The sequence below is a fragment of the Anas acuta genome, chromosome Z, assembly GCF_963932015.1.
Source record: "Anas acuta chromosome Z, bAnaAcu1.1, whole genome shotgun sequence".
NCBI classification, from domain to species: Eukaryota; Metazoa; Chordata; class Aves; order Anseriformes; family Anatidae; genus Anas; species Anas acuta.
In genome coordinates, this window is record NC_089017.1 from 30,716,468 (window position 1) to 30,743,877 (window position 27,410).

The following is a 27,410-nucleotide window of genomic DNA, read 5'->3' on the forward strand; positions in this document are numbered from 1 at the left end:
CAAGGGGTGTTAAAATAGTGCTGCTAGAATAAAAAGAGGATTAATCTACCATTGGCCAATTAGCCAAAGGGTACTTAATGGTCTCTAAAGGCTACTGAAGTCTAACAACTAGCTAAAGCACTGGCAAAAAGTCCTCTATATTACCTTCATTTACTTGACATTTTGTGAAACAGAGTCTGCTGCTGATAACTACATTTGGCTAAAGAAAAAAAAACACTGAGTGATACAGTAGATTTTACCAAAAAAAAAATAATAAATCAGAAGAACGAGTGACAACTTTTATGTTTTGTAACTTTTTCTTGTATTTGAGGGGTGTTTGTTTCAGTTTAGAAATATGGTATTAAATCACCAAAGACTTGTGTTATGTATTCCTGTCTGGAATGCTAAATAATCAACCAAATAATCAACCACATAAAGCACTTGCATGAAGAAAACTTTCACTAAGGATTTGGAATTATTGGCCTTTTCTCTATATGATCACATTAAGAATGCAGCAGAGTTAGCTTTTTAGTCTAGAAGTGGTATACAGCTTTCATATTTTCAAATAGCTGCATACCACTTATATTAATATTAGCTTTGTTTTCTGTGATCCTTCAAGCAGAGGTAGGTTTTGATTCAAGTGAAAAAAACAGAGTCAAGATTGGTGGGACTGACTATAAATTTTGACTTAGATATTGTAAATATGTTTATCGTGTTATAATAGTATTTGATAGTATGTGTAAAATCACAAATACCTAACTCAATGCTTGCAAATGTTTTGAAAAGTTGTATTGTGGTTTATGTTTGCAACAAGTACTGCCTTTCTTGTATATTTTCATGATTGAGATAAAGAAGAAGGTTTTGCTTTAAAACCTTCAGACAAGCAGTGCTGGATTTTGAAATGGAACTTTGTACTGGAGCTGCGCAGTACAGCAAACATATTTTATTACCTACTGTAGAAAGTTCTTTTAGAGAAAAAAAAAAAAAAGGAATTTGTTGAAGTCAAGTTTACTACAGAAATTTCCATACACTGTGATGTTTTTTTGTGTGCCAGTGTTTTAGAGTGGGAAGTTTCATAGCAAATATGATTTTAACATGTTTATGGATATTTATATTGGTTATAGCTGGATTACAAAATGAGTAGTAAAGTACGGTTTTCAGTGCTTGAAGAGTATTTCAAGAATGCCAGATTTATATCCCATTTTCAAATTTTGCCTATTCTATTTAATCTGCTAACAGTGTATAAACCATTTTAGAGTTGTGGCAGTATAGTAGCAATGACCACGAACATAAATGTCATTGTCATATTTGCTAGTTGCAGTAGGAGCTTGACTCTCCTGTAGACTCTGCTAGAAGCTCCTCACAGGGTTGTTGTGATGCAGGGGAGCAATAGGCTATTCCAGGAGCTTCCTGCGTGAATCCATTGGGTGTTCCATGCTGCCTTGTTTCTGAGAAGAGGGCATATGGTAAAAGGCATTGCTGAGTCACTGGGAGTTTTACATTGACTACACAGAAACGGAGATTTCATCACTTATCCCTTTGTGTACAGCAGAACAGAGTGTCGTGGGTATACCAGGAGCAAGGAGATTAAGATAGATGGATGTTAAAATATTGAATCTATAAACATCTGTTAAGCCAAAACACTCTGGAGGAGGTGCAGCAGACAAAGGCCGCTACATCTTGGAGGAACAGCGGTAGCCTGCCTTTACAAACATCTGGTCTAGCTGGTGTTTAAGATTCTACCTTTCATCCTAGTGACCTCTTCCCTTAGAGTAAATCCTTTTTACTCTGTCATTCAGGATTTGTGTGCATGGTAGTGCATACACAAAAAAAATCTCCTGTGTCTAAAAAGGAATGAAAGACTTAAGGTAAAACTTAGAGATTGGTGAGGAACAACTGGGCAACAAACTTGTTTATTAAGTAAATTCAAGGTATATCTTTTAGACATAAATATTTTTGGGGATAAGGTCTGTTCTTCATATCCTACATAGATTTATATAGAATTTTCTAATACCCTTCAAGATGTTGCAAATAAAAGAACAATGCAACAGGATTATTTAAAAAAAAAAAAAAAAAGGAATCAAAACAACCAACCTAACCACCCTCTAACACCATTGATGTAGTCTGTGCAGCTTTTGGAGATAAATAGCTTGGTGCTGATTGCATCTGTGTGTCTGTCTTTGCTTTTTGCAAATTAATGGATGCTTTTCCTTTGTATACTACTTTGACACATCTCCCTGAAGTCTGATATTGTTTCTGCATTTAATATTTGTATACATTTGTATTTGAAATAATTTTTTTCTACTTCCTCACTTAAGTGAATATTATAAGAAAGTATTGGCACCTGTTCCACCAAACCCCTTTCTTTTTCAGTGTATTCAGAAATGACGGGTTTTGGTAAGTAGCTGCTGCAGTCATGGCATTTTGCTGGCAGCAGTCTTAAATTGCCTAAAAACTTCTGCAAGTAGCTGGCTGTCTTGGGCAGATAGAGGGGCATCTCTAATTTTAATCAGAGATATTGATCTGGCTATGATTTTTTTCTTTTCTTTTTATGAATAATTTATTATAGAAACACTGAATCATGAAATTCTGCATGTAGAAATATTGGCAATACTAGACAAATTAACCTAAATCACATACCTTTCTATAACGCATTTTTCTGTACTGCTATTGGTTTTGTTTGTAGTCTTCGTTTTGTGTTGTAACCATACTGTATTAATTGTGAGAATAATATAACAGGTTACAGGACTGCCAATTACTAAACACACTAACACTATTTATCTCTTTGTCAGTAAAAACAGCAGACTCGGAAGGGAACAGAAAGAGTAACCCTTCTACTAAGAACAGTACTTATCTCAGATATATATGGGAGCACATAAATACATGAACGTAAAATGTTTTTTCATTTTGTGTTGTTTTGTTTTTAATAAAGGCAAACAGTATAAAATCTAGTTTTCAGTTAAACAATACAACATTTGGAAAAAGAGCACTATCTTTAACCTTCTGTCACACATTTTTGCTGTGTGTGTAGAAGCATATAATCAGCCACACATTTACTCATTTTAAGCTGTAATATCTTTCCCAGTTTCTTATCAGGATTCTTCACAAAGGAAGTTTTTTTCCCCTTTGAGAGATTTCAATACCATTTTGTATAATTGTTCCTTATGTTAAACTACCATATTACAATCTTCTTTGGAATAATAAGATGGTACTGTTGATACCCTCTTAAGGAACAGGGATTTGTTAGGCCATCAGTGGGCCTAACATTTGGGTTGACTACAGATTTGTGAAAGTTAAGCAGTAACATGAAGATTATTTCAGTTCCCCTTTTCATAGAATAACATTCAATATTATCTAAATTAAAACAAATATTTTATTTAAAAGATTACCTCTATAAAGAGTACCATGAAATATATTGTTACAAAGATTAAATAAGTCTTGTCAGTTGTCAATCAAGTGCAACAAGACTGAGAGTTAGTTTGCATGTTATTTATTTGAACTAAATCCCTAACAAGCCTCGTCTGCTAATTGGACTTAGCATTTATGTTGCTAAATGAGAAGCATTTTGGCTGCAGTATAGGGTGGTAAGACCTACCCAGTGGAATAAACAACTAACATCTGTTATCCTGTCCTGCTCCAGCTTGGCTTTTACCACTTAAGTACCTCAGCCCTAGAGTCAAGGTTATGGAATATGTGGTTCTCTGGCTATGGTGCGTATATGTGAAAGGGAAGAAATAGCACAACATGAGTAAAGACCAGCCAACCAGAAGATATTTAGTGCAGCTGGTCCACTTTGCTTTAACCTCTACAAGCCCTACAAATATCAAAACAAAAGCCAAGAGAAGAGTGTATGTTTTATAGCAGTTGTCAACACAGCAATTCAAGTGAGCTTACAGTGGTCACCATTAAAACAGTTTTGACATTTAACCACGTTTAATACACCTTGGTGCCTGAGATACCTTGGTATTTCTTCATTGGTATAGAAATAATGCTAGAATCTCAGAGAAATTCTGGGTAAACAGGTTTTAATAGTAACTTCTATTGCTAATAGTAATTAATAATTACCATTATTTACTATTGTAAGTGGTAATTTTTGCCTGTCATGGTACAAATTGCAACAGTGAAACTTGAATCAGCTTGCCTTGAAAAAATATCTTGTTTTTAATGTTACTTTAATTCTCTTTCTTGCCAGATTTGATCTTTGCGTGAACCAGAGATTCCAGCCAGCAGCATTGTACTCAGCATTATGTACCATAATTATAGATAATATATACTGTTTCATTCATCTTGAATTATAAACCACAGAAGCATCTGATATAATGAAGCAGAAGTATTTTTAGGATGCAATTGTGATTGTTGCTTCTGTTTGTAAAACAGGTGTTGACCTCTAACCTGGCCAAGTGGCAACAGGAGAAGGAAGACTTACAAGGAAAATTGAAGTTGAGAGAACATCTGTCTCAAACTGCTGGCAAGAGTGAAGCCACACCAGCTCCTTCAAAGAACATTGATTTAGAGATGAAACAGATGCAGTGCAAACTAAAGGTGACAGAACAGATTATCTGGTGCTGAGGATAATTCACATGAACAGTATTTCATAACTGGGTCAAGCATATATATATATATATTTATATACATATCTTCACACTCACATATGCATATCATTAATATATGTTAGCCAATGATTAGGAGCTTAGGTTTTAGATAATCTTTGATGTTAAACAGAAATGTAGTCATAATCAGAATTAAAACTTTTTTTTGCAGATCAGATAGGCCAAAAAGGGAGTTTATTGAGTTTTCACATAATAATTAAATGCATCTTGTTGAAAAGTGCTGTGGAATGGCTTTAATGAGCATTGTGGTGAGTACTCTGCTTCTTTTAAGAAGGAGATAAGCAAACAGCTGTCTGTGAAAGAAGAGGATAGAGTTTTGGCACATTGTAGAGCTCATGTAACAGTGTTATGTTACTTACATGTCACTACTATTACTGATTTTAAAGAGAGATCATTCTTCATATTAGTGTTTTTGTAGATTAGCTGGTAGGAAAATACTGACTTGTTGATTATTTCATTCTTCAGTCTCTGGTGAATATTGTATGTGAATGGTGTAGATTCTAGGCTGTGTTGATGTGTCTGAGAGCTTTCTCAAGGGGTGGCTCGCCTGGAACATATTAGTTCTTTCTTCCTCTCTTCTCACTGAATGAAATATATGTGCAACAGAGTGTCTTCGGTTGTGTTTTTTTTTTTTTTTCCTTCATTTTGTTTTTCATATTTGAGTAAAGATAGATAGTCAAAATGGTACAGATTTGTGCTGCTAGAAGAAAATGCACGCTAGCAAGCTGTCTGCCAAAGGGCCTGCTTGAAGGCCATATTACGTGCCTGTCTCTAAGTACTGGATTAGTTGTGCTAGCTCATGTCGGGTGAGAGAGAGAGTAGTGTTCAGACGTCTTAACTATTGATGGTAATGATGATTATATAGATCTTGGCCATAGGACATTGAATGCATAAATTCTAAGTTCAGGAATTAGTAACGGTAGGTCACATCGATGAAGAGATTCAGGCAGCAGAAAGTAGCCTTGGGAAGGCACATGGTTTTATTTCCTTGATTTATGAGAAAGAGATCTTAAAACCATACAGGTTGACTTCTTCAGTGTTGATTTCACGTTTGGTTTTGCCTCGTCTGCTTCTGATGCTGCTAAGTGCTAATATTTGTTAATAAGGTTAGTTCTTTTTATATGAGTGACATCCAGAAATCCAGTAGTCATTTGTTTTATGAAAATAAGAAAAATAAAAATGAGGATTTTTTGGTAAAATATAAGTAACGTTCATGCTAGAAATCTACTGTTTGTCCACTACATATGAACTGCAAAATACTTTACTGAAAAATGAAAGTTCTTTTTTTTTTTGTGTGTGTTTCCTTAGCTGAGGAGGCATTTAACAAGTAGTATTTAACATCACATATGAATCTGATGTCAAAAATACTAATACTTTCAATTCCTTCTTAAAGAAGTCTTATATTTTCAGTGTTAGAAAATGGAATATTAATGATCTAGGCAAAACCACATTTAAAGTAAACATAATATGTGACTCCAAATCCAGGTTAGTAGAATGACATAACTGGTGGATAAATTGGATGAGTGTTTTGACTGTGAGGGCCTGAAAAACTACTTATATCAAGTCACTGTTAGTTTTACTTTGACCTGATAATTTTTCAAAAATGTGAGCCCTGTAAGTCATTTTTAGCAGAACAAATTCACAAAAGTTGTCAACTGTTGTTTGAGGTTATAGAAAGTTACTCTTCTGAATGCCTGAAGATACAAGCTGCAAAACCTTTCTTTACAGCTCAAAATCTCAAAGTACCTGGTTTTGTTCATTCTTTCTCTGAGCTAACTTTGCAATGTTTATTTGTGTTGTATGTAATGATTCTTTGTAACTTTGCCAGTAGGTAGAAGTATGTTAGGTGTGGATGATGAGTTTGGAAGGAAAATACTGTAAGCATATGTCTTTACCTCTGAGCCTCTACAGAGGCCCACCTAAGTATCCGAGTTCGTATCTGGCGTGTAAACCATGTAACTGGGTGCTTTGCTTCATACTAATGAAGTTCAACCTCAACAAACAGGTCTCAGGAAACTCAGGAATATTCTGTTATCATACATCATTTTAACAATTTTCTGTTAATACCTCATATTATAATAATAGCAAATAGACTAGACAAGTTATTAAGAACAATATTTTACATCTAACTATGCACACAAGAATATATACTCCCCTTGAGGTCCACAGAGTTATGTACAATACTCCCATTAATGTTAATAGGTGTTACAAGTCTGCACTGAGCAGAGAAATTCTCCTGAAGAATCTTTGTTTACAGCATGTCTGATCTGTTCAATTATTGTTTATACATAATGAGTAAAATGCTTTAGCACATTGGCTGAACCTGCAGCAAGACATGCATTTATGTTGTGCATACTCTTCATGCATATGCATATTTTTTCAACACCTTTTGGAGTTTTGAAATCTCTACATGCAATAAATCTGAGCTGCCATTTTCAGCAATGGCATTCAAAGTATATGCTCATATTGCTAAGATGGCTACTCTAGTTAAATTTTATATTTTTATTTCTGTAGAGTGATTAAATAGTTCTTAACTAAATCTTGGGTATATTATACATGTGTTTGCATGGAGGAGTTGAGGATTATTATTATTTTTTTAACTTCTTACTATATACAACAACGAAAGGTAACAACTGTATAATTCCCCATAGCTGGCATTACGTGTGCCTGAACATTAATATCATACCTTTTTGTTGCAGAAATACAGGATTTGTGTTAGTATGGCTGAATGGAAATGTTTTATCTTCTGCTTTGATTTTTAAGGGACACAAAACCAACAATTCTTGCAGTGGGTTTTCTTGTATATTCAAATGAACAAGATGAAAGGGATTATTGGAAAACATTATCTTGTGCTCTAGAACAATTTAAGCATATTTTCAAGCATAATTTCAAATAAAGACCTGATTTTACTTCTTCCCTGTTACCTTTTTAGCTAACTGTGCTATGCAAGAGAAAATTTGGTACTGATACTGCTTTGAGCTTGCAGGTGTCCTGGGGAACATCTATTAATCATATATTTTCATACCAGTGGAAGGGTACTGATTTTGATCATATTTTGTAATGGAAATATTTTTTCTTAAGTGTTGCTGGAAAGTAAAAATTCTCCCTTTGCACAATGTAGCAGATTCCAGTTAACATTTAAGAAAATTCATATAATAGGGGGAAGTTTACAGATCCCATTATTTCAAATAAATTTACTGTTGGCTGAGATAATATTCAATATGATTTGTTTATATTCTCCAATATAGAATTCGAATAATGAAATCACTAAGCAATCAACCACCATTAAGTCTTTGAAAAATGAAGTCCAGCAAAAAGAAGAACAGATTCGGGAAGTTCAAGCGAAGTATGTTTACCTTTCTCTCCGTTGTGTTTGGTGCCACCCAGTGGCAGCTGTATAATCGGTACTATATCACTATTAGATGTGTAAGAGAATGTTAGATTTCTGTAAGAGAATTTTAGATTTTTATTATAATCTTGCAGACTCTTACCATCCAGGTTCGTTTTGTTTTGTTTGCTTATATGTTTTAAAAACTAGAGAAGTACATGCTAAAATTGCATGTTTAAACTGTTGTGTTCAGCTACAATAGCTAGATACAATATCTGTGTTATAATAAGTATACCTTAAATTGGAACTCACACCATAAAGTGGACTTTTTTTTTTTTTTTAAGTCCTTGATGTAAGTCTAAATGAATTCCTCAGCTCTTTAAACGCCATGTTTCAAATACAGTAATTCTTTGCCTAGGGGCTAAGAGACATGTCAAGGTTAAGATGCTTAAACAAGATTAACTATCCAGTTTTACATTCATAACAGTTAAAAAGGACAGTTGTATTTGTTTTTATTTGAATTGATTAAGGCTTATCACTCGTTTGAAATTCACATGTATTGGTTTAAAGTATGTAACTGAGATTTTTATTCTGCCTACTTACTTTAATTGATGTAATACAGTTCATCAATTATAGTACAATAAAAACATAACCTATTAGTTTATCTGTGAATTTCTTGCCTGTCCCAGAGTTTAAATCCTCTAACAACTGTATTTTTTTTATTTGTAGGAAAAAGGCTGTTTACTTATCTGAAAATTTGTTCATTTCAGAAACAGAGAACTTTTAAAATGGTTAAATTGTGTATATAGTATATTTTTGGTTTAAAATAAAACCGAAATCTTTTACCATGGTGTTTAAACTGAACTTTATAAAATAGAGTTACCAGTTATCATGCTTCCTTCGTAAAATAAATAACTGCTTTTTCATAAACATTAAGATTTAATCAACAAAACCAAAATAATGTAGATGTGAAATAGATGGAAGAAATGTTAAGATGCATTAGTTTCCTGATTTTTTAATATGACACTGGCATGATATCGAACAATATTTTTTTTCCTGAATATATTATCATTTTGCTTTCATAAAAAGAAATCCAGATGTCTGTAATTCAGGTGTTAGGTATTGCTTATGTTTATACTTAATGTGTATCATAACCATGGAGACATTGAATAACATGTAATTTTCTTATTAAATGGAGATTTTCTTGCAGTACATGAAAGTCTCTTTAGTTCAGAAGTTTGTGAAGAGTTTTATTTCTTGTTTTTTCAGATTTTAAGAATTGTCTTATCTGGCATTATAATACCATGGTAGTGTTTCTTCATGTGTCTGTGCCTTACTGAGTTGGATGAAAGAATTCTTCCCTTCACTTTCTTTTAAAAAGAATTTTGAACAAAATGATGTTTGAAAGATATGTACTTCAGACATCAAAGAAGTGTAATTAATTAAACTGTCTTTTTTTGATAATAGCTTAGGAAGTATCATATGAGTTCAGATAATGCAAGTTAGAACATAAACCAAAGCAAAAAAGCAAATCACAAATAAATTGAATATTTAGAAATAGGTCTCTTTAACAGGAAACAATGTCATTCTTTTAGTTTAAGAATAAGCTAAGTTTCAAGATTTTAATAAACTTGTATTTAAAAAACATTCAAAAGCTACAGAATGGTGGTTTCTCTACTGCATTTATACTCCTTAGTTGCTTAAAAAATTGTGTATTAGCAATATTTTCTAACAGTGACATGCAGTGTAACTTCTTCCCTTTTAGGATTTCTCGATTGGAGAGGGACCTTAATATGAAAAGACATTTGATAGAAGACTTACGGTCTCGTCTAAGAGCATATCAAGAAAATGAGAAAGCTTGTAATGAAACATTAGATAGCCTTGAGAGAAAGGTACTTCTTTTTTGCTAGCTGTAGTTTCATGAAAACCAAAAGCTGGTGGATTTGCATAAGTTATTTCAATGCACTATACATACTAAATTAATATATTGCTTTAAGAAAACAAGGTACAGTTAATTTAACTGTGTAACTCTCCCCACTGTAATTTGTATGAAATCAGTATATGGTGATAGTTTGGATGTATTCAGCATAATTTAATGTACATGTATGTTCACTAGAGGTATAATTAAAATTTGAAGAATTCAGAACACTGAATTGCAGAGACATGCTCTAAGTAGAGAGATTTAGTTGTAGTGATATTTAGTTTTATGGAGTCTAAGTTCATAAAGTACAACAGACCTGAAACAAGGATGATTTTACTTGACATATGCTAATGAAGTGCATGCACATCTCCTGGCTATAGTATTTAAATGGTTTAATGTATTAATCTGTTTTGGACTGCAATATTATGAATGAGTCACACTTCTTTGGTTTTAACGCTTAATGTAATTCTATTCATATAAGTAGAACTTCATTTCTATAGCAAATTATTTCTCCTGCAAAAATCTAGGACAATTTCATGGAAGCCAGAAGAATTAGTTTATGTCTTGGCATCTTTCTATATTATCCAACCAATGTATTGCACTTTCACCTTTAATTCCTGAAAATCATGATGTTCTTGATCATGACATTTTGTTATCTGTGAGGTTATGCAGCATGTGACCCTGAAATAGAAATAAACAATTTACCAGCTTGCTTTTGTTATCCTAGAATGCAGGTGCTTGCTTTATACTACAGGCACTACCTCTGCTTGAAGTCATTAAGCACTTTCAGCTCTAGAGAGAGCTACTCTCTTACCCTCCATGCCAAAGCCAGGTTGTTATTAAGAAAACCTCAGCCAGAGAGTGAAAGCATAAGTAAGCAAGGGAGATGTGTGAAGCGAGAGAAGTACCTGGTTTTGCTTTTGAAGACAAGATTTAGAATGGAATGATGTAGTTTAATCCTGTTCTGTGAGTATATTAACTGCTGCATTTTTTAGATTCCAGAAAATCAAATTCCATACATTACTTTGATTATTCTATATGGAAAATCAACTTCATAAATTTCACATTAACTTCAGCAGAAGATCAAAGAAATTCCCTGTTACTCAATACTGTCTGGACAACTTTCTGATTAGTATTGTTAAGAACTGAAGAACTGAGTTCTTCACTGGAGGACTGAATGATTTTCTAGGAGTGCTAGTCTCTTTCATTTCATCCAGAATCAATGTTCGCACTGTATGGAAAAATATAATAATTATTATTATATTTTGTTATTGTAGAGACTGTTGGCTTGTAGACAGTCACCAGTTTCTCAGCTACAAGAAATCAGTAGAAACTATGGTTTATTCACATTTGGATTCATAATGACAGTAAAATATATCTAAACTTAACAATGCTGCAAATGAAGAGATTTTCTGTACATTTCATACAAGTCAAGGCTTTCTGTTACAGGAATGTGTGTGGAAACTGATCTCTACTTGGTCATCAGTAGACTTTGTAATTTCAGAAAAAGATACTTTTATCAAGTAATTTATATAATACAGAGAGGTATATTATGCAGTATGTATAGGCTTGTTTTAGATTTAGTTTTTATTTTTAAATTTTATTTCTATTTATTTTTATTTATATCTATTTATTTTTTTATTTCTATTAATCATATTGCTCTTTGCTTTTGTTTCAGCTAAAGTCACTGAACGAAGACTGTTCAAACAAGAAGGCTTCCATTGACTCACTGAAACAGAGGCTTAATGTAGCTACAAAAGAGAAGTCTCATTATGAGCAGATGTATCACAAGACTAAAGATGAGTTGGAGAAAAAGGTATAATAGCTTTGTGATGAGTTTACTGTGAAACCTTTTCATATCTTTCTTTCAAATGAAAAGTTGCAAGGTCATTGGCTTAGCCTTTTTAAATACATAAAGGTAAAAAAGAACAGAAGAACACTAATGTATGTCACTGATTTCATTCACTCACCTCACTGAAATGTTTATACTGAAATATGGATGAAATGACAGCAAATGAAATTACTTTTTTCTTGTGAAATCACATTTTAAGTGTTTCATGATATTTACCATTTTGTGGGACGTTTGTTTGTAAGATAGCATATCTGCCTATCAGCTTTTATTGTGTCACTCCTGTTTCTCTGCGATGTATTTCAGGATGTCAAGCTTTCCAATCTAGAGAGCAAAATGACTGAGACCGAACGTGCCATGACTGAACTTGAGACTGCTGCATCTCAACAACTACATGGTTTGGCTAAACAGAGTGGTCAGGCTTTGGAAACAATTCAGAAGAAGCTGCTGTTCGCCAATGACAGAGTAGAAGAGTTCATGACATTTGTGAAGGTTTGAATTTGGATTTTCTTTTGAGTGTTCACCTAAATAAGTGTAGTCCTGGGTGAAAGTAAAAAGGCAAAAGACCAAGTGGGGCTAATCTTTGCTGCATTCACTGATCTGGAACAGTCTTTGAAGGTCATGTACTGGCTGTGTGTTAGCTCTGAACTGGTCCGAATAGCTCTAGGTATCTTGCCTAGATTTCTCTAGAATTCCATCATTCATATTGGTCACCTTTTTGTACATCGCTGCCAGCATGCTTATGTCCAAGAAAAAAAATGCATAATTGTGTAGTAAATTACTCTGGAAAAAAAAAAAAATTCCAGCACTTTGGAGAATACAACTCATATCTGTTGATTAGTGTGAATTACCTCATTTCCCACAAGCACGTGTTTTTGAAACTTAACTTTCATGGGGAAAGATTAGCTTTCTTCTAATACAGAATGGTTCCTCTAGGAGGAAAAAAATAGTGTTCTTTCCATAGCTACATGGTTATTTCTGGCTAAGTATGGGAAAACCTAAATTAATGTAATGTCTATCTATTTTTTTAATAAAGCATCCTGACAGATGACAGAGCCACAATTCACTCTTCATTCAGGCTGATATGGAATGACTACATTGAATAAAATGCAGTAGCAATTATTGAAAAAGGAGATAAGCAAGTGTTTATACTATAGATACCTTACATACTCCCATAACGAAAAGTTTATCAGAAATTAGAAAATGAGAAAGTAAAAGATCTTCTGTTCTCAAAAGTAGCATTAATGACACAAATCACGTATTAGCAAATATCGTGATGCTTCATTTGTTGTTGAATAATATCGCTGCTTTTCTGTTAACAACCATAAATATTCATTAGCATTTATATGGTTGTACTGTACACACACACACAAAAAAAATGCAGTTTCTCTATAAATAATAATAATATATAGGTACTAAAGCTAAATATGTATTTTTTTCTCCTGGATAAAAGAATATGCATGCAAATTTCAAATAACAGTTTTGATGACTACTGTTACTTTGCAGAAAAATTTTTTGAAAATAACAATGCTCTGTAGAATTCAAACATTGATGAACCTTAGAAGTTCATCGGTTCCTTAGAAGACTGCTTTCTTTAGTTAGGTACGAAATATTTATGGGAAAAAAGTTCTCTGAAAACAGAATTTTTCACAGTATACCACTGTAAAAAGTATACTTAAAAATCGTGGTGTTTCAATAGAATTTTGTAGTATATCGAGTAAATCACCTCAAAATAACTCTTAGGTATTTCATGCGATAGCCTGTCAAGGAAGATCAAGATGTCACAATAAGTGACCGTGCTTCTTCCTGCACCAGCTCTTCCTTTGAAATCCAGTTTCCCTCATTTCTACTGTCTCCTTCCAGGTGCTGTCAGTTTTCCTATGACCTTGATGTCTGGTTCTCCCTCTAGTCTCAGTAATTCAAATAAGTTTTTCCTTATAGAGATCAAATTTAATCAAGTTTAAACTCTCTCTCTTTCTGAACTTGTTCAACATATTTGTATGACTCTCTTACCTTTGTCTTCTATTTTGTTCATTTTTCAAGCCTGACTTGATTTTTCTGAGTGCAAGTGTAATCGTTTCCTCATTAATCGATTTAAATCAGTTCTTATTTTTTTATTTTTTCCATGTATCTCATGACATTATGTAGTTCTTTTTAACATACAATTCTTTTCAACATTGTTAATGAATAGGTTCAGCTAATAGAGGAACTTCAGAGAAGAGAGTGTGGCTTGCTCTTTCTATAGCAGTTAGTTATGGAAAAATTCAGGTAGAAATCACTGTGGTGTTTTTTTTATATCCTGTTTTTAATTTTCACAGAATCACAGAACTGTAGGGGTTCCAGACAGGCCTTGAATATTGCCAGAGAAGGAAACTCCACAACCTCCCTAGGCAGCCTGTCCCAGTGCTCCGTCACCCTCACCATGAAGAAGTTCTTTTGCATGTCAGTGCGGAACTTCCTGTGCTCTAACTTGCAGCCATTGCCCCTTGTCCTATCCTCACAAACCACTGAGAAGAGGTTGGCTACATCCTTCTGTCCCCCACCCCTCAGATATTTATATACATTGAGGAGATCCCCTCTCAGTCTTCTTTTCTCCAGGCTGAACAGACCCAGGTCTCTCAGCCTTTCTTCATAGGGAAGATGCTCCAGGCCCCTATCATCTTTGTGGCCCTCCACTGAACTCTTTCCAGAAGATCCCTGTCTTTCTTGTATTTCTTCTTCTTATTCTGAAGAAGAAAATGACTCTGATACATGAAGCAGGAATGGCTAATATACATTAGAAAATATAGGCAGAAGATATTTGGGATACCTCATAGCATCTAAGAAAATTAAATGCACCTATGAAGTACGTCTTGAAATGCAACTATTGAGTAGTTAATCTTGAAATCAAACCTGTAGGGATCAATTAGAGGTAAAAACTAAAAAAGTGGATTGTAGGTATGTGATCCAAAAGGAAGGAGAATCAAGAAGCATTGGCCTTTGCCAAAATAATCATATTATTTTGAGAATTATGAATACTTATAGTACATATAATTCATAGTATGAATTCATATGTAGTGAATAACAGAATATTGAGGGCTTGAACTTCGAAGGAATGAAGGGGCTTCTGTAACGGGACAGTCATTGTTCTTGGAATCTAGTGTGAGTATACATCAGGACCATAAGCAGTAATAAACAATGACTACTACCTGTATTATGAGAAGAGAGTTAATTCAGCAAAGGACACTGACAGCAGTGTGCTCTTTTTCTTCAAAGGGATTATGAAGTGTCTTAGCAAAATTGAATGTTACTGTAAGTATCCAACAAGTTGTCAGAGGTCAGAAAACACACAAACTAACGATGTAGCATCACATCAACTTGATAGACTATAAAAGTTAAGGGTTCCACACACAAGAGGGAAAAAAATATACATCGTCAGTCTCCACAAGAGAAAAAGACAGAAAGTACTAATATTAACAATTAGGTGTGCAACTGAGGTGAAGCTTAAGGCTTTGGTATTATGAAATATTGAACCATATTCTAATGGTAGAGGAGCTTTGTAAATCAACTTTAAACAGAATGATCTGAGTGTGGTGTTTAATTGGTAATTAGAAGGTCACCAGCAAGCTGATAAACATAATATGAAGATTTCATAAAATTTTTTTATTTTTTTTAAATCTCATGTAGGCTAATGTAGGCTATCACAAACAAATTGAATTTGTCTAAGGAATGAAAAGAGAAAATAACAGGTTTTCTGTACTAATATGTAAAGAGTCTGAACAAAGAAAGCAAATGGGTAGAACTCAATTTCGAATAGCAGTTACATGTAACAGACAAAAAGAATCATTGTTGGATGATATTACATAATTTTGTTGTAAACATTTCCGGTATGTACTTGTCCAGTTACACATAACTGTTCCATTCAAGAAGTATTTTAATATTAGGGAGAATGTGTAAAAGAGATGTCTGTGAGCTGGGAGGGAGAGCAGAGGATAGAGCTGGCATTCTGCATTAAAAGACACTATTACTTGTTTCTAGAGTCATTGATAACTCAGAATGACAGGATTTTGAGTGCATTTGGATCAATATGCTAAGTCAGGAAACCTAGAGGAGAGGTTTCTGGTAGGAGTTAGTTATATACCACTGGATCAAATTAGAGTATTTAATAAGTTACTAGTTAATCACATATTTGTAATGTACAGTAAAGCACTGCAATGCTATGGAGATCACAGTTTGGGAGCTTAGGTAGGTAACCAAAACTGCTAGATTGTAAACTCCAGTGATAGCTTCTAAAAATCATGGAAGATACAATTAGAAAGAAAAGTTGCTGTATCTAATATGTTGTAAGTTATTCCTGAAATCATTTTTCTTGGAGTGTGGTGTAGGGATCAGGCGTTAGGCCCTAAATCACATTCAGGGGGAATAAAAAGGGCACCTGAAATAGTTGACATTGCTGATTCAGAGTAGCTCATTCTTCAACGCTGTGATAGGAAGATTTAGGCTAGGAAAAGATATGAAAAAATGTTACTGTAACAGTTCAAGTAATAAAAAAAAACATAGCTCCACAATTAGAGGATAGCTCCTTTTAGATTTCTATTTCAGTTTGATAGGAAAGAGAATACAATATTTAGAAATAAAAAGGCAAAATAAAGGAAGTAGGAAATGGATTATAGGTGATAACCTGAAAATGTGCATAGCAATAGGGTATAGTGGATGGAGATTAGGATAAGATAAGATGAAACTGTATGAAGTTCAACAAGGCCAAGTGCCGGGTCCTGCACCTGGGGCACAATAACCCCAAGCAGAGCTACAGGCTGGGAGATGAGTGGTTGAAAGCTACCTTGCAGAGAAGGACCTGGGAGTGATGGTGGACAGTCGGCTGAATATGAGCCAGCAGTGTGCTCAGGTGGCCAAGAAGGCCAACAGCATCCTGGCTTGTATCAGAAGCAGTGTGACCAGCAGGGCTAGGGAGGTGATCGTCCCCCTGTACTCGGCTCTGGTGAGGCCGCACCTCAAGTACTGTGTTCAGTTTTGGGCCCCTCGCTACAAGAAGGACATCGAGGTGCTTGAGCGAGTCCAGAGAAGGGCGACAAAGCTGGTGAGGGGCCTGGAGAACAAGTCTTACAAGGAGGGCTGAGGGAGCTGGGGTTGTTCAGCCTGGAGAAAACGAGGCCCAGGGGTGACCTTATTGCTCTTTACATTACAGGAGGCTGTATCGAGGTGGGGATTGGTCTATGTTACCATGTGCCTGGAGACAGGACAAGGGGAATGGGCTAAAGTTGTACCAGGGGTGTTTTAGGTTGGATATTAGGAAAAACTTCTTCACTGAGAGGGTTGTTAGGCATTGGAATGGGCTGCCCAGGGAAGTGGTGGAGTCACCATTCCTGGAGGTCTTTAAAAGACGTTTAGATGTTGAACTTAGCAATATGGTTTAGTGGAGGACTTGTTAGTGTTAGGTCAGAGGTTGGACTCAATGATCTTGGGGTCTCTTCCAACCTAGATGATTCTGTGATTCTGTGAAATCTGTGTTTAGCAAGGCCAAGAATTTTTCTGCCCCACAGAAGTGTAGGATTTTAAAATATGCTAATAAGAAGGTAGATATTACATGCTGGATATGAACTGTTACTAGACAAAGCAACTCTGTAGTAGTGTAAAGATAGAAATCTTTTATAAATATTTGTGTTGTGTATCTGGAAGGGAGTAGGCTGATGTTATATGAAGATGATGAAACATGCCCAATCTACTCATAACCAGAGGAGTATTTTAAACAATTTCTAGTAAGAAGTAGTACTGTAAACTGAGAATTTCCTGGTCTTACACTGTTATGGGGGCTGGTTAAGGAATTTTATTAGTTGCTAGTCCTCATTTTGAGTAAGTATTCAAAGTATATGCTCAAAACTGGCATGAGTATTGGAGTAGTTTTAAAATGCTAATATTGAGTTGATATTCAAAAAATAAAGTCAAGATAGATATCTGTAGGCCAGTTAGTCTGACCTAATTTCTGGCAAAAATAATTAAAATCTGATACAAAATTAAATTCTTAAACTATTAAAGTATAGAGGTATAGTTATACTTCTTAGAATGGCTTTATGGAAAATAATTTATGTTGAATAAACCTGATTTCTTTCCTTGAAGAAAGTGCAAATCAGTTGATAAAGGTTATTATTCATTGTACATTATGCAATATCAGTAATATGTTAAATAGATGAAAAATCACCTAAAAGGTTGAATTGCAAAGTAATTCATGATTTTTAGGTGTTCCCAGAGTGCTGTGAAGAACCCAGCTTGACTGGGTGCCCACTGAAAACAGGATAGAACATGTTTTCGTAGTTTGATATGAAACTGTCCAAAATCCTCCCTATTTGTTTTCTTTCATTATAGTGCTTTTTTTTTTAAAAAAAAAAAACAACTCATTTATAGTTTGGCCATATATTCCTGCCACAGATTCTTCCTGAAACTCAAGACCCAGTAACATTGTCTGTCTTATTCGACTTGTATATCAGGAACACACACACACACACAAACGAAAAAAAAAAAAGGTCCGCAGTGGTAACATCTGCATGAGTGTGGAATCTCCGAATTTTCTGAGCTAGATGAAGATGTTTCAAAATTCTGATGAGGCCTATATTCAACTACTGCTGTAACAAATAGGTGATGGCGACTGAGTGCTTTAAAGTCAGCATAGTGCATTTCTCACTTCCATAAAGCCTCTGTGATTTGGGAGGTGTGTGCTCTCCATAGAGAATACCCCTGAAGCACAGTTCACATCTGGTCTGTTCTGGCATTGTTCTTGATAGGTCTCCCATATAACCATCTGATAAAATTGACTGCCAAAATCAAGACCCGTGGCAGTTTATTTGGCAAGCTTAGTGGATTTACTTGGGGATCTAACTCTGATTCTCCTAAGACATCTGCCCTCATTTCTGCTACTCAGAACAGGCCTTAAGCTAGTTGCATTTTCCCCTTGCTCTGTTGGCTGATACATAGCCACATGCAGCCGTATACATCAGAGGCCTTCTTCCACTTCTGCTTGGCTGAGTGATGATCTGACAGTCCTTTGCCATTCAGTCAACTTACCTCAAATCCCAATATGTGTCAGTCTTTCATACCTTTCTGCAGTTTATCTTTATTCTGGCTTTTTTTTTTAATTTTTTTTCCCCATGGCACATTTTCTCACTGCTACTTTTGGCTGTAGTTTAATATGCAGTTTAAGATAAGTTAACACTACTGTTAAAATGCTCTCACTTCTTTTAAAAGTTCCACCTCTGAGTGACTCTTACTGTTTATTTCTGTCCTAATGAAACTTCCACAAGATTTCATAAACATCACACCAGGTTAACAGTGACATATCTCAGGAAAATGCACCTATTTAAGGTAAACTTTTGAAAATGCAGAGCACCAGTCTTAGTGCCCCACCAAGGGGTCAGAGCAAAGATGTAGGATAGAGATGTTGGGGCTGCCTTTTTTTAGTGGCAGTTCTGATTGAAAATGTTGTATGAAGCTAGTTTTCGTGCTACAAAGGACCTAATTAATGCCTCATCCTTTTCTTGTTAAAAAATCCTGCTATTTGAAAAAATTCTAATACTTATCATTGTCATTTTCTCTTGAACTGTTCTGTTTTGGGAATGATAGAACATTGCCATAACACATATTCTTCTTGGAATGGCCATGTGTAGATGGTATCCTATTTGTTCTTTATCTCAAGAAGAGAGAAAAAGAGAAACTAAATAGAATTAGAGATGATTTGTTTTGGAAGGTTCAAATACTTGGAAAATATTTTATGGCTTTTGATCAGTTCCTTTCCAACAAGAGAGCAATAGAAGTACTGCTACTGACTTTATGTCAAACTACAGTCAGTTCTTTTGATAGAAGAAAGTCCTTGCAATGCACTCTCAGAATTCTCTAGTTATAGTGAGACACTAAGAAACGTTCTTCATAGGGAATTTCCATTGGTGAATATATTGCCAAAATCTGTGGATTTAATTTTAGCAGTAATGCTACTCTAACCTTCTGCGCCCAAGGTGTGCAGACCATCTTTTTAATATGGGTACCTAGATCAGACACAGATGCCATTTGAGTGATGTGCTTTTACTCAGCTGAGCAGCTGAGTTCAAGCACAACTGTTCTCTGACTCTCCCACCTCAAAGGGAAAGGGGGAGAAAATAGGATGATAATGGCTCAAGGGTTGAGATAAGGACAGGGAGATTGTTCACCAATTATCGTCATGGGCAAAACAAACTCAGCATAAGGGGATTAATATAATGTATTGCCTATCACTAGTAGACTAGCACAGTGACAAACTAAAAGCAAATTAAAAAAACCTTCCCCCCAGCCACCTACTTCTACCTCCTCCCACCAAGGGGTGCAGGGAAGTGGGGAATGGGGGCTGCAGTCAGTCTGTAGCACTTCATCTCCATCGCTCCTTCACAGTCACTCTGCCCCTACTCCACGTGGGGTCCCTCCCACGGGATGCCGTCCTTCCCGAACTGAGCTTGCGGGGGCTGCCCACAGGCAGCAGCTCTTCAAGACCTGCTACCACATGGCTCCGTACCATGGGGTCCATCCATCCCCCAGGAGCAAACTGTTCCAGCACGGGTCCCTCACGGCTGGGCGGCAGCGCCCCCCAGACCCCTGCTCCTGCGTGGGCTCCTCTCCACGGGCTGCAGCTCCGGCCCGGGGCCTGCTCCTGCGGGGGCTCTCCATGGGCCGCAGCCTCCTCCAGGCCACATCCACCTGCTCCACTGGGGGCACCTCCACGGGCTGCAGCGTGGAGATCTGCTCCATGTGGGACCCATGGGCTGCAGGGGGACAGCCTGCTCCACCAGGGGCTTCTCCACAGCCTGCAGGAGAACTGCTGCTGTGCCTGGAGCACCTCCTGCCCTCCTGCTGCACTGACCTTGGGGTCTGCAGGGCTTGTTCTCCTCTCTCCCAGCTGCTGTTGAGCAGCGGTTTATTTTTCCTTTTCTTATGTCTACTCTCCCAGAGGCCCAGACAGTATCACTCTGTGGCTCAGCTCTGACCATCAGCAGGTCCCTTTTGTAGCCGTCTGGAGCTGGGTCTCATCTGATATGGGGCAGCTGCTGGGCTCTGCTCATAAAGGCCACCCCTGTAGCCCTCCTTGCCACCCAACCCTTGCCATGTAAACCCAATACAAATGATTATTTATTTCTTCATTTTAAAATGCTAAGCATAATAGGTAATTATAAAATCTTATACTTGGAAATTATAAAAAGAAAAAGGAACTAAATTTTCATTAATATAGAACTGCACTTTGTTGTGCAGATGAAAACAGGTTTATTTTGGAAAGTACACAACTGTAGATAAAACATGCCAATTTAGAAGTGTTGTCTGACCAAAGGTTTCTTCAGTGGGTCACTGGGACATTTTGCAAATGACAGAAGATAGTATCACTTTCATAAATCAACACTGTCAGTTTTGCTTTGGAAGTGGACACCTTTCACATGACTTTAAGTTGCTAAAAAATATTCCGCACTGGGAACCTTTAGAAGTGAAAAAGTAAATATATTTCATTTATTATATTCCAAACTGTCAACACTTTACCTAGAAAAGTATACCCAGGGTGATTATTTTGTATTGTATGGAGCAGACGATGAGTCTGCCAATCTATGTCCAGTCAGAATCAGCATAATATATGGTTACAGGGAGGTGTTCTAGTCTGATGAGTACCAGTCTTCTTATCTGCAAAATACATAGCTTTAGGAGAAGGTGTCTTGACATGAAAAGCAAATTTGTGTAGCTGAAAAATCATACCATTTAAAAAATCAGGCACTCACTGCTTCTTTTTCTCTGTGTATGCCGCTTTAGGAAACAAGGAGAACCACAGCTTTTATTATGAAATACCAACCTTTCTTGGTTCTGTGCAGAAATTGGTGATAAATTAAGCTAATCTCCATCAGGATTACTCTGCGTCTGGGATTTAGGCAAATTGAATCAGAGGCCTGAATAGTGACAGTGAATATCTATTAGACTGTAAACAGAATAATAGGCCCTGTGAATTTTAATGAATGAAGTGAATGGCTGAATTCTTATAGTTTACAGAAGGCATATGGTAAGTGATGCATACAGTATGCCAGGAACAGAGCATAATGTAGATGTCTTAATAGATAAAATCTTGATTACTAAAAATGAAGAATAAATGGAAGGATTTTGGAAAGCTTTTCCTTATTCTTCTTTTCGTTTTAGCTTTAGAAGGATAGCATTTCACTTTGCTTTTTTATGACTGTGGTAGGTAAGGATGATAACAGACATGGCTTAAAATATTTTGCACAGTAGTTTTTTATATCCCTTTCTGTATTAACAGCTTGGAGGAATTGATTAAGTGATCCAACCAATTTAACTATACATATATGTCTGATGCAAAGTTTGGGTGCATGTCTGACTCACATGGATAATTTTCTTGATAGTCCTGGTTTCATTTTTGTTATGGTGGCTGGGAAGCATCCTCACAGACCATGACCCCCTAATACTAGTCACTGTGCAAACAATTCCAACATACTAAATCTGAACAGGAAACTATTTTCACCAACTTGCAAATAACTTCCTACTCTGCCTCAGGGAAAAAAAAAAAAAAAAGAAAAAAAAAAGTTATAAGTTTATTAGTTTATTTCAAAGAATGAGGCTCCAACAGGCTCTACTGGGAACTACTTGGAGACCTCTGCATTGTAGAGGTCCTGGAGAAAAGGAGGCTCAGGGGTGACCTTATCGCTCTCTACAGGTACCTTAATGGAGGCTGTAGCGAGGTGGGGGTTGGTCTGTTCTCCCACGTGCCTGGTGACAGGACGAGGGGGAATGGGCTTAAGTTGCTCCAGGGGAGTTTTAGGTTGGATGTTAGGAAGAACTTCTTTACTGAAAGGGTTGTTAGACACTGGAACAAGCTGCCCAGGGAAGTGGTGGAGTCAGCATCCCTGGAAGTCTTTAAAAGACGTTTAGATGTAGAGCTTAGGGATATGGTTTAGTGGGGACTGTTAGTGTTAGGTCAGAGGTTGGACTCGATGATCTTGGGGTCTCTTCCAACCTAGAAATTCTGTTATTCTGTGATTCTGTGATTCTGTACTCCCTGGAAGGATATAGATCCATCTGTAACTCCTTTAAATGTGTTGTGGATATGGAAATGATAAACACTTCACTCATAAGAGAGAAACAGCATTTTTTTATATATATATTGTAGTTATTTAGCAAAGCTTAAACATAAATTAGATAGTGAGTCACCGCAATTCAGGATGGAGATGTACACTTGTATATCTGCTGTGTAGAGGACAGGGCCAGAGGAACTGTCAGAGGAGATCCTCCTCTTGAGTCACAAGATTCAGAATGGACATCCTTGCATGCTAAACTCCTTCTCAGAGAGCAGGCCAGGTGCAGATGGATCCAAACGTAGTTCCAAACTTGGTGAACAGTTTATGTCTAAAGGTTGAGGAGATCCTCCCATTGAGTCACGAGGTACAGAGTGGACCCCCATGCTTTCTAAACTCATTGAATGGAAGAAGTAAGGAGGCTAGCTGAATCCTCTCCTAGTCCCTGACTTGGTCAATGGTCTAAAGGATTATATGTGCACAATCAATCTAAGATACAATCTTAGCCAAGCTTACAAAGTTTAGCAATCTATTAATCACTCACGAAGGATCTGTTGTGGCAAGGAATCTCTTGCAAGGAGTAAAGGATCTCTGCAGCAGGTGTAACCTTGAGAGGCATCCCTACTCTAGAGGTGATCTGTCCTGCAGCCTGCTGCCGTACAGGAGAGCTCAACAGGCTTTTGGCCTGCTCACTGTCTATGGAGTAAGATGATTGACTCATAGTTATGTTTGCATACTGACTGCAGATGTTAGTGTCTTCCAAATCTGGCTCAAGTCCAACATTGACCAGCACTGTGGTCAGGTGAGCATGTTGCTCAGCCTGTGCCTTAGCTATTGTTTGTTATCTGTCTCTCCTGAATCCACACTGAGCTGGTTACAGCCATCACAATCAGATGCATCTGTCACAATCACTGCTGGTGGTTATTGCTTGAGCAGGGTTTCATGTGAAAAGCCAGGCTGGCCAAGCGAAAGGAATACACTGTCACAAAATGACTTGGAGAGACTGCATTCTGAAGTCTGGTGTATCAGCTCTGTACATAATTCAGAGGTACTGAAAGGAGCCTAGTTTAAAGATAGTGTTGATTTCAGGGTCTGAAAGACAGAAACAGTGATTCTGACTGGAAAATGTCATAACTGGAAGATGTGGGGTATAGATGTAAGGCTCTGAGCTTAAACTGATAGGAACTCCTGTTAGGAAAATCACAAGAAAAATAACAACACTTGAAATGGAGGAGAAGGGTCTCCAGCAATTATTTATTTAACAGTTCATGTAGAAATAATTGTTCAGTGTATGTTGATCAGATTACTAGGAAAGTCCAAGCACAGAGAACAGAAACATCCACAGACAGAGCCTTGTGAAGTAAGTCTCCATGGTAGCTTAGAAAGGCGAGCATTGAGGGGATTCCCCAAAGGGCATGCTGAAAGTGCTATCAGAGAGGAGGGAAGAGCTCTAGGAGAACAGAATCATAAAAAGCAACAAGTGACAGCATTTTTTTAAAAAAGCACAGTTGATAAGAGGCCAACTGATTCAAAGAGTTTCTTTAAGAGTATAAGGAATGCAGAGCTGACCTCTTAAATTAGGTTTCAAACATGTTTGTTTCAGCTGTGCAGTGGTCATACACAGGGCATTTGGTTTAGAATTGTTATGCTTTGTTTGGGTTTCTGCAGAGAGGCAGCATAAGCTCAGACACTGAATTGAATATCAGGAAAATCTTGGTGCTTTTCACATCTTGGTCACTGACCTGCAATGTGACCTTTAGAGTGTTGCTTCACCTCAGTATTTCTTGGTCTGCCCTGAATATTCTTTGTTTGCTGTGTCCGGTATAACTGGGCTGACTTTGTCTGCCCTGACTGTTGAGATAATAAGTTCTGTGAAATCCCAGCCATCTCTTACCACATGTGTGCAAAACTCCAATCTCAGCACCCCCCCTTTTTTTTCCCCTGTGCAGATAACTATAATATATGACGTTTTAAAGAAATGATGCTAGTTTTGCTAGCACCTTTGTAAATCAGAGGTAATTCTGTTGAAACCAGAGAATTTACAGCAGGAAAAAAAATTCATGTAAATGAGGTGGGACTTAAATGCTGAAGTAAATAGGACTTTAAATTATTATTATTGCCCATTTCACATAAATATAATTTTAGAAACCAATATATTTTGACAGAAATATTCTGCCTGTCATCCCACACTGATTATACATATTTCAACTCATTCTCTACTATAGAGAAAACTATTATTTTTTCCCTGTTATAGATCGCAAAACATGTTAATTGTGTTGAAAATTTAGCAGCAGTACAATGAAAACTATGGAGTATTTTCTGACATTTACGAAAAGCCTCAGTCTGAAAACATGGGGGCCTACATGTTAAGTTTTTGACAGTCTGTACAGGAAAGATTACATAACTGTAAAGCTATAATACTATATATGACTAAAGGTATCACATGTCAATAAGTGGTATGTTCTATAAATAAGGTGCCTATCTGATTTTACAAGAGAGGCTTCTTTCATCCCAAAGTCATCTTACAAAAAATCCTATGAAAATAAGCAGAGTTTAATGCAAGATTCCAGGCATAAGTGAAAGGGTGATAACTAAGCAGTTATCTTAGGATGATTAAAAAAGAAAAAACTGACTAGAAATGCAAAAAATAATTTTGAATCGCAAAGGGAATATTCTAAACCGTGGAAGTACACTCCTAAGTATTAATATTACTAATTAATCATAGTATGTACGTCTCTACATAAATCAAACTACATTATAACTAGCAAGAATAAGTCCACTGTTTGAATGTGGTTTGCTTTGAAAACAATCTGAAATAAAAAAAAAAACCACTAGCTGTGACCTAGATCTTTTTGTTTTGTTTTGTTTTGTTAATTTATAGAGAAATTATATTATCTTTTAAGAAATATTACAATGTACTGAATTTTCTTTTCTTATAATTGTCATATGTATGTTCTATTTATAATCTTCTTCACCATAGTTTTTCATACCTGGAGCTGATTAAGAGAATACAGTCAGTAGAATATTGTCAATTTTATACTTGGAAATTAATGTTTATAAAGATCTATTTTCAATGGTTTTGAATCTCCTAATGGCAAGTAGGAATAACACAACTTTAGCCACATAGTTGAAGAAATTCAAATTTTATTTGCAATCTAAATGAGATTATAAATTTTTATTTAACACTATTTCTCATTTCTGTCATTGTACCTTAATGTTTTTCTTCAGTGTTGCATTTTAATGGATTTTTTTGGCCCTACATTTCCCCCCATTCCTAAATGCCAGGATATTGAGTTTTGCATTCAAATACCAAAATTCTGCATCCCATTTACAGTTTGTCTGACTCAAGAGCTTTGTCAAGAAATTTGTCAAGATTTAGCTCTTGAAAAACAATGCTATGCAAATCTGTCTAATCTTTTCCAGATTTTCTTACTACAGTTGGGTGTTGGGTGTTAATGAATTCACTTTTTTTTAGTTCACTGTCCATCATCTGTACCTCAGTGCCATAAGGAAGGCAGGATTGTGCTGGGATGTTGGACTGCAAACAGGAGATAGCTTTTGCCACAAGGGTAGAAGAGGCTGGTAATATTTTAAATGACTTCAATTAATCTTTCAGATCTTGTCTGTTAGATCCTTAATTATGCTCATGTGTGTTCAGACTTGCTTGTGTTAATGAATGTGGAAAATTTTGTTGTGGATGCAACTGCAGTATTACATTATTCTGTATGTGCACACTGCAATTTCTCAATCTTTATTTAAAATGGAAGTCTAACAGGTCATCAGGTGAGACGTTTCTTCCAGGCAATGTGTGTTTTCATCTTCCACTCTCTCTCTGAAATTGTGAGCGCTATTCTCTGTGCTAATCAACATAAGATTGTTTATTTTAAAATCGTATATATCAATGGGATACCTACTTTAGTAGATGTATTTCTCCCTTTCAGCTCTTTATCGAATCAGCCTTTGAAACTTTAAAGCTCTGCTAGCTTTTAGATAATATTGTCACTCACACATTCCCTTGAGTGAATATTTTTCTTTTGTTTGTGTTTTAATAAATTCTAGAGCTTGTCAATTTTTTTCTTTTATGTTGATAGAAAAGATAGTAAAAGTCTGTCTTAGTTCCTCCAAATATGTACAAATAAATCTAAGTAACAAACCATATAGCTTAAACATATTTATTCATAAATTTTAGAATGACAAAAGAAACTGTGACAGCGGTCATTCTGAAATTAGATAAATAAAACCAGTGCAACACCTTACAAATGTGGTCTGTATGACATTATTAAAAGAATTACTACTACTTTAATATCTGGTAATGACATTCTTGGCATACTGAAGTTGGAGGAGGCAGATAAGACTGGTCTGTATTTCCTGTACACAATTTCACTCTGCTCTCAGGGCATATGCTGGACTCTCTGAAATCATGTGTGATCTCTGGGGATCATAAGAATTAAATGAACCTCCTGAGGCTAACTGATTCCCAGGAGTTGGAATGATACTTGTTATAGTCCTTGCCCAGACAAATCTATTGCAGTGGTCTGTCTTGTCTTTATTTCTCCTCTACATTCTTGTCCCTTTCCAAAATACACACACACACACACACACACACAACTAAGAAGTATATCTGTTCAAGTAATGGTAGTTGAGGAAACTT

General features: G+C 36.1%; 1 protein-coding gene across 6 annotated transcripts in view; it reads left to right on the plus strand.

The window, feature by feature from the left end:
* CNTLN (centlein) overlaps positions 1 to 27,410 on the plus strand; it is a 202,699-nt gene that overhangs the window by 159,909 nt on the left and 15,380 nt on the right. For all 6 annotated transcript variants that reach the window (XM_068667749.1, XM_068667754.1, XM_068667751.1 and 3 more), the window contains 5 exons: positions 4,357 to 4,521; positions 7,838 to 7,935; positions 9,683 to 9,809; positions 11,517 to 11,654; positions 11,994 to 12,179. In XM_068667749.1, the coding sequence (XP_068523850.1) occupies positions 4,357 to 4,521; positions 7,838 to 7,935; positions 9,683 to 9,809; positions 11,517 to 11,654; positions 11,994 to 12,179 (714 nt within the window). The remainder of the gene's footprint in view (positions 1 to 4,356; positions 4,522 to 7,837; positions 7,936 to 9,682; positions 9,810 to 11,516; positions 11,655 to 11,993; positions 12,180 to 27,410) is intronic.